The 10,325-nt window shown below is 46.6% G+C and overlaps 1 protein-coding gene across 1 annotated transcript in view; it reads left to right on the top strand.

Moving 5' to 3' along the window:
• Positions 1 to 5,285: 5,285 nt before the first annotated feature.
• Positions 5,286 to 10,325, top strand: part of OSTN (osteocrin) — a 28,493-nt gene continuing 23,453 nt past the window's right edge. Inside the window, exons 1-2 of the mRNA XM_056849882.1 lie at positions 5,286 to 5,289; positions 6,754 to 6,809. Of these exons, the coding sequence (XP_056705860.1) occupies positions 5,286 to 5,289; positions 6,754 to 6,809 (60 nt within the window). The remainder of the gene's footprint in view (positions 5,290 to 6,753; positions 6,810 to 10,325) is intronic.

Raw genomic sequence — 10,325 nt, 5'->3', positions numbered from 1 at the left:
CACTTTACTGGCCAAAGTGGCTTACATCCCCACACTATTTACTCTTTCCTTCACCTTTCCCTGCTTCCTTCTTCACACCAACCCACAGATCCACCTTTTATCTGCCCCCATTTAGCCGCTTCTCCCCTTTAGTCCCCATGGCTCGGAGCCACTGATTGACCTCTTGTCCATGAATCTGTCTAATCCCCTTCCCTTAGCCTTCTATGCCTGTAACCATCAGTATATCCTCTGACAGCAAAGTCCACATTTTAATCACTTGAGATGCAAAGAAATATTTCCTTTTGTCCTGAATCGACTGCCCATCACCTTCACAGGATACCCTCAAGTTCTGGTATTTTGGAAGAAATATAAAAAGTTGTCTTGTTAACTCTTTCCACACAGTGCATAATTTTTATAAACCTCTATCATGTTCCCTGTTTTTATCTTTACTCTTCTTAGCATAACAAGGTCTCAGGTTCAGTCATCCCTGCCTTTGAGAGGGCTGCTGCTGGTAGGATTGTCAACTCCTGGTTGGGAAATTCCTGGAAATTTGGGGGCGCAGCCTGGAAAGGATGGTGTTTGGGGAGGGGAGAGACCTCAGTGGGGTAATATGCCATAGAATTTAGCCACCATGGCAGACATTTTCTCCAGGGGAAGTGATCTTTGTAGCCTGAAGATCAGTTGTAATTTCTGGGAGATCAGTCAGGCATGCAGAAGCAGCAGCTGTGGACTCAATTCTGTGAATGCTTAAGGAGAGAAGAGGGGCAAAAACTTGATCTGCAAATGTAATTAGGGGTGAAGCTGTGAAAACATTCATGCAATTCTTGACGAAATGAGAAAAGGCCAGACTTCATCACCTGAGAGGGAAGCTGAGTTCCCTGCAGAGCAATGAGAGGTAGGGTTGCCAACTCCAGGTTGTGAAATTCCTGGAGATTTGAGGATGCAGACTAGAGTTTGAGGGGTGGAAGGACCTCAGAAGGATATCATGCCATAGAATCCGCCCTCAAAAGCAGCTATTTTCTCCAGGGAACTGATCCCTGTTGTCTGGTGACCAATTGTAATTCTGGGAGATCTCCAGGCCCCGCTTGGAGATTGGCAACCCTAGGGCACACTGGCAACTCCTTAATTATTCTGGGGCACTTTAATGATCTGGTGGGCAGCGGTGCCCCCTGGGCAGGGCTGTCCCAAGACCAGCCGCGCAAAGTGACTCATGCGCCAAAGGTCTTACCACCGCTGGCCCTGGAAGCCTCTCTCACCAGCCGCCAGCTCCCTCCCATGAGGCCTTTTTTCCTGCTGCTAAGCCGAAATCGAGATGGCCCTTGGCTAATTATATCTCCCAGCCCCACCCCAAACAATTCCCCTCCAGGCTGGGTCTTGGCATTTCTCTAGGGCACCGACGGTCCCCTCCCACGCCTGGCTGTTGTCTTGTTCTGTGCGAGGCACTTAATCGTTCTAACCTTTTCCTCTTGGACAAAGTGTGGTGCTCAGAGCGCTAAATTTATCCCCCACTAAACAAAAGAGGGTGCCTATTAAACATAATGAGTTTCTCCTGCCATTTCACAGGGGAAGGCAGCGCCAGGAACACAGGGTCACCTTCTGTCGGACTCTACGAGGAAAGGGTGCGACGCAAAACGAGACAGTTGCCAATTTTAAAAAGTGGTGGTGCGTGTATTAGGTTCGCACCCATCCTTAATTTGAAAACTGCAGGGGAAGCAATTAAACTTAATAGAGGTCACGGCTTCCGAACAAAGTCAGGGTTGTACGTTTGTGCATGTGGCGCTTACTTATACAGCTGCTCTGACGAATTCAAACAGGTATGGATTCATTTGAACTTCCTTCATCTTGACATTTGGAGTCCGCTTTTCAGCAAGATAACTGCAGAGGGCAGCCAGGTTGGTCTGCAGTAGAACAGCTAGATTTGTGCCCAGGAACCCCTTAGAGTAGGGTCGCCAACTTCCAGGTACTAGCCGGAGATCTCCTGCTATTACAACTGATCTCCAGCCGATAGAGACCAGTTTACCAGGAGAAAATGGCTGCTTTGGCAATTGGACTCTATGGAATTGAAGTCCCTCCCCTCCCCAAATCCTGGCCTCCTCAGGCTCCACTCCAAAAACCGCCCGCCGGTGGCAAAGAGGGACCTGGCATCCCTACCTTAGAGACCAATAACATTGGGGGGGGGTATAAGCTTTCAAGAGTCAAAGCAACCTTTGTCAGATGCCAGATGTCAGATGCCAGATGTTTGTATCTGACAAAGGGAGCCTTTGACACTCGAAAGCTCAAACCCCCCAAAAATTTGGTCTCCTGGACTAGAATCTAAGTGCAGAGCAACACAGCTACCTGCAGTGGCAGATCTACTATGAAACAAATGAAGCTTAAGCTTCAGGGGCCCCTAATCCTGGAGGGGCCCCCAGAGCAGCTTTTTTTAATGAGTGAATTTCTCAAGAAAATTGATGGAGTTTTTTAAAGTGTTTTTAATTAAAATAAGGCTATTTTAGTGATTGGATCATAAGTGAATGGGTTGAATTACGTATTATTGACCTTAGAATATGCTCTAATACTCATTTCATATGGCCTGCCTTATTGTTGCTAGTTGCGATGGGGCCACCATAACAGTTCAAGCTTCAGGGTCCCAAAAATGTAGATCCGCCACTGGCTACCTGTGTCCTCAAACAGTCCTCAAACAGAGAAGCTGCAAAAGGAGACTGGAATTTGAGATTGCTGAGCTAGAATTAATTCACAAATTCAGAAGAACGGACACCCCCAGGCTGAATGGGGACATAGGAGTCTTATCTCATGGAAGATGCTAATTTTCTGCCCCCAAGCATTTCCCTTTGAAGAGCCTGAGTTATGGTATTAAGTCCCAATGACCATAAAACAGGAAGAGGTTGATAATTCAAAACAGTTTGTTTATTAAGCTCCATAATACATACCGGGTGGGAGCTTCCCAAATCTGCAGGACAGCTCACACACTTAAACAAAGGATTGCCACCCCAATTATAACTTCTGGTTAGGGATGTTCCAATTATGTTGACTCACTAGACACGGGTTGTCTACCTTACTCTAATTAACATCGTGTTTAGAGATTGGTCGAAGCTGTCTCTAAGCAAGCACCAGGTCTTGTGACCACATTCCTAAGACATTGCTTTTCTCTACAGGTGCACGGCTGTGCCAGGCACGTGATGCAGTCTTTTGTTCTGGCAGCTCATAATGGTGTCTGCCAGACTTATGCTAACTTAAATGATTATACATTAGGGCATCTGTTTCAAGGATCAATACTTTACCCCTTATACCTGGGGCTGCATGTCTATTACATATATGTGCCCTTCACATGGTATTGTGCCAGATGCTAAGTCTTATATTTTGGGCTTAGCATCTTTATAAGTGCAAGTATGTGAACTGGAGCATAAAAGCATACATTTCCAATACATTTCCCATAGTATATAATGATTTCAGGCATTACACCTTCTACTCTAGTCAAGCTCATTACTATGCACTTTGTACCTCTGCATCCTGAGTCTCTTCTTTGCAATGCCCCTTCCACTTTCTGACTGGTATATAATGGCTCAGAGATCTCAATTCTAATTTGTATCTGATGAAGGAAGCTTTGACTCTCGAAAGCTCATACTCCCAAAACCTTGTTGGTCTCTAAGGTACTACTGGACTTGAATCTAGCTGTAACATTTTTCAGCAAAAAGTGTTCAGAGCACAGCAAATACAACAGAATTTGATTGGCATAAAAATATGCAAAGATGGCCATCTTTTGTAAACTGATCAGAGGGAGACGAAGATGCCTTCTGTTGAGTCAGACGTTTGATCTATCTTCCTTAATATTGTCTGGCTAGCTGGCATCAGTGCAGCAGGCAGAGAGAGATAAAGGTCTTTCCCCAGCACTTGCTATCTGCTAGGATTGTCAACCTCCAGGTGAGGCCTGGAGATCTCCTGGAATTACAGTTGGTCTCTGGATGAGAAAACTGGAGGGTGGTCTTTATGACATTATACCCCACTGAGGTCCTTCCCCTCCCTAAATCCTGCTCTGCCCAGGCTCCACCCCCAAAATCTCCAGGAATTTCCCAACCCAGTGTTAGCAACCCTAGGCAGGTATTTGTTTCAAATGTGGGGGAGTCACATCAAAGGCTTTGCAACCATAGGTGGTTTCAAAGCAAAAAAGGGTGTCAAATAGATATGAATTCTGGGAGTGAGGCTGGAAATAATGGCCTTGGAGGTAAGAAGGATGGGTATGTGGCAGGGAAGCAGCGTTATCAGGCTTCTTTCCCAGAGGCCAGGGGTCCCTTTCTTTAAGCTGGAGTTAGAAGTTCAGAGAGCTTTTTGGTATAATGCATGTAAGATCTATAAGTAATGCCCCAAACTGCTGTGAATGGTGTGTGCTGATCTTGAAAGGCTAGGGTTGCCAACCTCCAGGTACTAGCTGGAGATGAGGGAGTGACTGAAGGCTACACCCCTGTATCTCATAGAATCTCATAGAATCATAGAGTTGGAAGGGACCACCAGGGTCATTAAGTCCAACCCCCTGCACAATGCAGGAAATTCACAACTACCTCCCCCGCACACCCCTAGTGACCAGAAGATGGCCAAGATGCCCTCCCTCTCATCATCTGCCTAAGGTCACAGAATCAGCATTGCTGACAGGTGGCCATCTAACCTCTTCTTAAAAACCTCCAGGGAAGGAGAGCTTACCACCTCCCGAGGAAGCCTGTTCCACTGAGATACCGCTCTAACTGTTAGAAAATTCTTCCTAATGTCTAGACGGAAACTCTTTTGGTTTAATTTCAGCCCGTTGGTTCTGGTCCGACCTTCTTGAGCAACAGAAAACAACTCGGCACCCTCCTCTATATGACAGCCCTTCAAGTACTTGAAGATGGTTATCATGTCCCCTCTCAGTCTTCTCCTCTTCAGGCTAAACATACCCAGATCCTTTAACCTTTCCTCATAGGACTTGGTCTCCAGACTCCTGCGTTTCATTCGTGCTATCTGTTGCTGTAGATAGATGCCAACTATGTGATTTTTGCTTCTGTTTAACGTGCTTAATACTGATGCTGGGCTTCACCCCTGGTTGGTCTCCAGCTTTCTGCAAGTCAAATCCTCTTGCATTGTCTGCTGGATTTCCCATTCTGTTGATTTTGTTGATTTATTCTGTGTAATCCACCTTATGTTCTGGTAAGAAAGGTAGACTATAAAGAAATGTATCCATCTCCCAAAGGTGGCATACACCAATAGAGACCAGCTGTGCCCTCCGGTTTACAGTCTAAAGAGACAAGACAAACCAGGAAAATGGGCGTAGGGCAGAGATGGGTGAGAGGCTGCTTCTGTTATTCCCTGCTTCTGAGCTTCCAGTTGGCCACAGTAAGAAATGGTGTAGTGCTGGGTGGGCCTTTCCTTGGTGTTCCAAGCACCTGCGACACATGTCCCTTCCCCCTTGCCAGGAGGAGCCGGCTCTGCCAGAACTTCCAGATCAGACCTAGAAAAATCAGAAGCATTTTGGAGCTCTGGGGACGCGGATGCCGTCTTGATGCAACAGTCACCGGCTGAGCTGAAAAGCATATCTTAAAATAAAAGAGCTCATTACAGATGGCCCATTAATGGCAGAGAGAGGGATGCAGGAAACTGGAAACCATACTGTGCGAGTGGCGTGCTCACCCTAGAACAGTGTAAACCTTCTTACAGAAAGCAGCTGGAGTCAGTTCTTCCATGCAATTATCTCTGTCTCCAGAGGTCTTGGACAAGGAGTCTGATTCTTCCATCTTGGAGGAGAAGATTCTTTGCAACTTCCTAATCTCTTTTCCAGGAAGCTAGACTGCTTGGTGGGGCAACATCCTGGACTTTCTTTCCTCTCCCCAGGGCAACGTGGCACACCAGAGACAGAAATGCAAATGAATCATCCCCCCTGAATCATCGCCCCAATGCCAAGTTGGCACTTCTGATTCGGGCCATTGGTTCCCGTCCTTGTGCCTCTGGAGCCCAGAAGATTCTGCCAGCACCTCCTGAGCAATCCCCGCTGTTCTCAGAGTCAGACATATGGGAGATGCCCTTAATGCATGGTCGCTTTACCCTCCTTTATTCCCTGTTTCAGCCAGGATCAAATTTTCCAGTATGCACGTTACCTCATTCCTTGGAAGTTCAACGCTGTTTCAATGCAAAACGAACCCGGCTCTTCCCATTCCTCTTCTGGCCCAAATTAAACCGTTCATCCTCGCTCATTCCGGAGTCCCAGAGCGTGCATACTCTGTTCTCAGGTAGAGCTTCGCCCCACCCTTTTCCAAACCCCTCTTCAAGGCAGCATGCAGATAGCCAAACAGGGAAAGCACAGAAGATTGGTTTCTCTCACAGCCAATCACAAAGCCATGTGTAAAGAGGCGGGGATTAAAGTGCTTCCTGCTACCTTGGAGCTCTTTCTGAGCAAAAGAAAGGCTTTTTAAAAACGAGGCTTGGATCCCCCCCCCTTTCTTTCAGATTGCTCTGTTTTTTTGTTTTTTGTTCTTAAAAAGCTTTTTTATGCGGCAGTTGAGTCTGGGGGGAAGGAAATATTCTCTCGTGAGGTAAGCCAATTACAGAGCAGCATTTAAAGGGGTGGGTCTTGATTTGAACTTGGGAGACTGCTTTTCTGTATTCATGCCTCCACTAGCACACAGTTTCGTCCTTGATCATTCCAGCCAATGCATACAGTTTCCCCCAACCTGGTTTACTCAGATCCTGGCTGAAAAGGGGAATAAAGGAGGTTAAAGCGGCCATGCATAAAACACCCTTGTCTTTCTGCAGGGTATCAACAGCAAATTCTGCTACACCACCTGGGGCAGAGCATAGCAGCGTCGAAGGTAAGGGGTCGTCGTGCCCAGCATCTTTATGCCTGGATGCTCATGGCCAGTTCTGTTGTAACTTTTGTCAGGCACAGATGAAGCTACCTCATACTGAATCAGACCATCAGTCCATCCAGTCAGCACTGTCTACTCAGACCGGCAGCGGCTCTCCAGGGTCTCAGGCAGGGGTCTTTCACATCACCTACTACCTGGATTAGGTTAATCCATGCCATCGTATTCCCTGTTACTATGTATGGGTGTGAAAGCTGGACAATGAAGAAAGCTGACAGGAAGAAAGTAGACTCCTTTGAAATCTGGTTTTGGAGGAGAGTGTTACGGATACCGTGGACGGCCAAAAAAACAAATCAGTGGGTTATAGATCAAATCAAGCCTGAACTGACCCTAGAAGCTAAAATGACTAAACTGAGGCTATCGTATTTTGGTCACGTCATGAGACGACAAGAGTCACTGGAAAAGACAGTCATGCTAGGAAAAGGTGAGGGCAGCAGGAAAAAGGAAGACCCAACAAGAGATGGATGGACTCAATAAAGGAAGCCACAGCCCTCAATTTGCAAGACCTGAGCAAGGCTGCCAAAGATAGGACATTTTGGAGGACTTTCATTCATAGGGTTGCCAGGAGTCGGAAGCGACTTGACGGCACTTAACACTCACACACACACACACTACCTGGAGATGCCTGGGATTGAACCTGGGACCTTCTGTGTGCCACACAGATGCTCTATCACTGAGCCACAACCCCTTCCTCACTCAGAGTTTCCTCATTGAGCTCTTTCCTGCTTCTACCAAATATGTGTGCAGGTCATTTGTGCAAAGGGATCTGGCATTCTACTGGTTCTTCAACAATCCCATGAGAAGCAAGTCACCAATTGGGGCAGAGGTTGGCAAACGTTCATACCTTTGTGCATGGGGTAGCCTGGATGGTGTTACGGTCCCCTCCACGGCTCTCCATTTTGATCTGGAGGAGGGAGGATTCTGGCCAGCTTTATGGCTGTATGAGAATTGCAAAACAAAACAGAAGTCCAGGGACACCTTAAAGACTAACAACAATTCTATCTGGTGAAGGGAGCTTTGGCTCTCAAAAGCTTATACCACCACCACCCCCGCCCAAAATCTTGTAGGTCTCTAAGGTGCTACTAGACTCAACTCTAGTTCTTCTACTACAGACCAACATGGCTACCCTCCGAAACAATTGTTCCAATATGAATTTTCGTGAGTCACTTCTTCAGATACAAGATTGCCATCTGGAATCCTAACAGTACTCTCATAAGAACATCAGAAAGGCCCTGCTGGATCAGACCAAGGTCCATTAAGTCCAGCAGTCTGTTCACACAATGGCCAACCAGGTGATCTAGGAAGCCCACAAACAAGACGACTGCAGCAGCATTGTCCTGCCGGTGTTCCACAGCACCTAATATAACAGGCATGCTCCACTGATCCTGGAGAGAAGAGGTATGCACCATGAGTAGTATTCATTTTGACTAGTAGCCATGAATAGCTCTCTCCTCCATGAACATGTCCACTCCCTTCTTAAAGCCTTCCAAGTTGGCAGCCATCACCATATCCTGGGGCAAGGAGTTCCTCAATTTGACTATGCGTTGTGTGACGAAATACTTCATTTTGTCTGTTTTGTATCTCTCACCCTCCAGCTTCAGCAGATGATCTTGTCTTCTAGTATTATGATAGAGAGAACAGGCTGTGAGAACAGGCTCCATTTCTGCAGTGACAAACCTGAACCAACTTGAAATGCGCCAACAGGTATGAAAGAAGCCCTGGTGTTCTTCAGGCTTCATCCCAGCAGCAAGGGGACCTCATCCCTTCTGGTCATCGTCACATGACTCACAAAAGCAGGTGTTTTAATTAAAACAGGTTCAGTAATCAACACAATGCCCATTTATTGGCTTTTGCACCTCACAAAAGTTTTTGGGAGACTTTTGCTACAATAATGAGCTACAGTCGGTACTTTTTTAATTTGATTTTTGCAAATCACCCTGATGCTTGGTTCTTTCCACACCTATTAAACTGATGGATGCTGCCCAGGGGCCTGCCTTTCAAAAAGGAAGATATTTAGGAGGGCTGCGACGTCTTCATTGCAAGATGAATGTGCTTCCAGTTGAATCTGCATGGAGCCATTCGATTAAGTACAGCTGTTTCTTCCTCTGCCTGAAGGCACAGCTTCCACCAGCGAGCTCTCGACTCTCGCCTTCTTATCAGGAGCAATCCGGTGGTTAAAAGCCTCTGACGTTCTCGGGTGCCTCGTGTTCAAGGCCTGCAGGCAAAACTCTGCTTTCCATTTAGGTCCGCTGGCGTGAGTTCAAGCCCCGTGTGCCGTCAGCACCCTGTTTCTGCTTCTTGGAGGCAAGGTGGAGAAAGCAGGTGCCGCCACACGGAGAGCTCCCCCAGAAGGTTTGGTAGCTGGAAGTCACTTCATCTCCTTCTCCTAAAAGAGGGGGCGGGCTTCTAGAAGGGAACAGGGGTGGGGCTCCAAGGCAAAGATCAGTCAGGCCTCTAAGGAGGATAGTTCCCACATCTGGGGAAAGGCAGGAACTCATTGGGGATTTTGTGCGATTGAGTCCACCCTCCAAAGCAGCCGTTTTATCCAGGGGAGCTGATCTCTGATGCCTGGAAACCCGTTGTAATTCTGGAAGATCTCCAGCCACCCCCTGGAGGTTGGAAACCATATCCCCCCCCCAAAAAAAACCTATGTAAAATAGCTATAGGTTGGTTTAGGTGTAGGGCTGCCAACTTCCAGGTGCAGCTTGGAGATCTCTCAAAATTACAACTGATCTCCAGACTATAAATCATAGAATCATAGAATTGGAAGGGACCACCAGGGTCATCTAGTCCAGGGGTGTCAAACTCGTTTGTTAGGAGGGCCGGATATAACATAAATGTCACTTGGTCGGGCCATGTGCACATAAATAAATAAACACCATATGTAATGCCAGATACTGGAGATACAAACTTTACAAAAGACACAGGCAAAGTCAATTAATGATATTGTTTTTTGCTTAAAACACAAACAAGTTTACAACAGTATTCTTGCACTATTTTCTTTTATTTAAGTCTTATTGTTATTTTGTAAAGTATGTTTGTATTAGGTAAAAAATATTTTAAGTAAAAAATAAATTAAAAAAATAATATTTTAAGTAAAAAATAAATTAAAAAAATAATATCATTAATCTCAGCTCCGTGGGCTGGAGAAAAGTCCTCCAGGGGCTGGAGAAAAGCCCTCCGGGAGCTGGATCAGGCCAAGGGGGCGCATGTTTGACACCCCTGGTGTAGTGGTTACAGTGTCAAATCAGTACCCGGGTTCAAAATCGCCACATGTAGGGTTGCCAAGTCTTCCCTGGCCACTGGCAGAGGATAGAATCATAGAGTTGGAAGGGACCACCAGGGTCATCTAGTCCAACCCCCTGCACAATGCAGGATGGGGAGGGAGGGTTGCCAGATCCACCTGAAAATGTTAGGGTGAAGCCTGGGGAGGACAGGGATCTCAGCGGGGGGTAATGCCAT

Source organism: Euleptes europaea, chromosome 5 (assembly GCF_029931775.1).
Source record: "Euleptes europaea isolate rEulEur1 chromosome 5, rEulEur1.hap1, whole genome shotgun sequence".
Classification (NCBI taxonomy): Eukaryota; Metazoa; Chordata; class Lepidosauria; order Squamata; family Sphaerodactylidae; genus Euleptes; species Euleptes europaea.
Note: the sequence above shows the minus strand (reverse complement) of the source record. Positions and strands in the feature narration are given on the sequence as shown.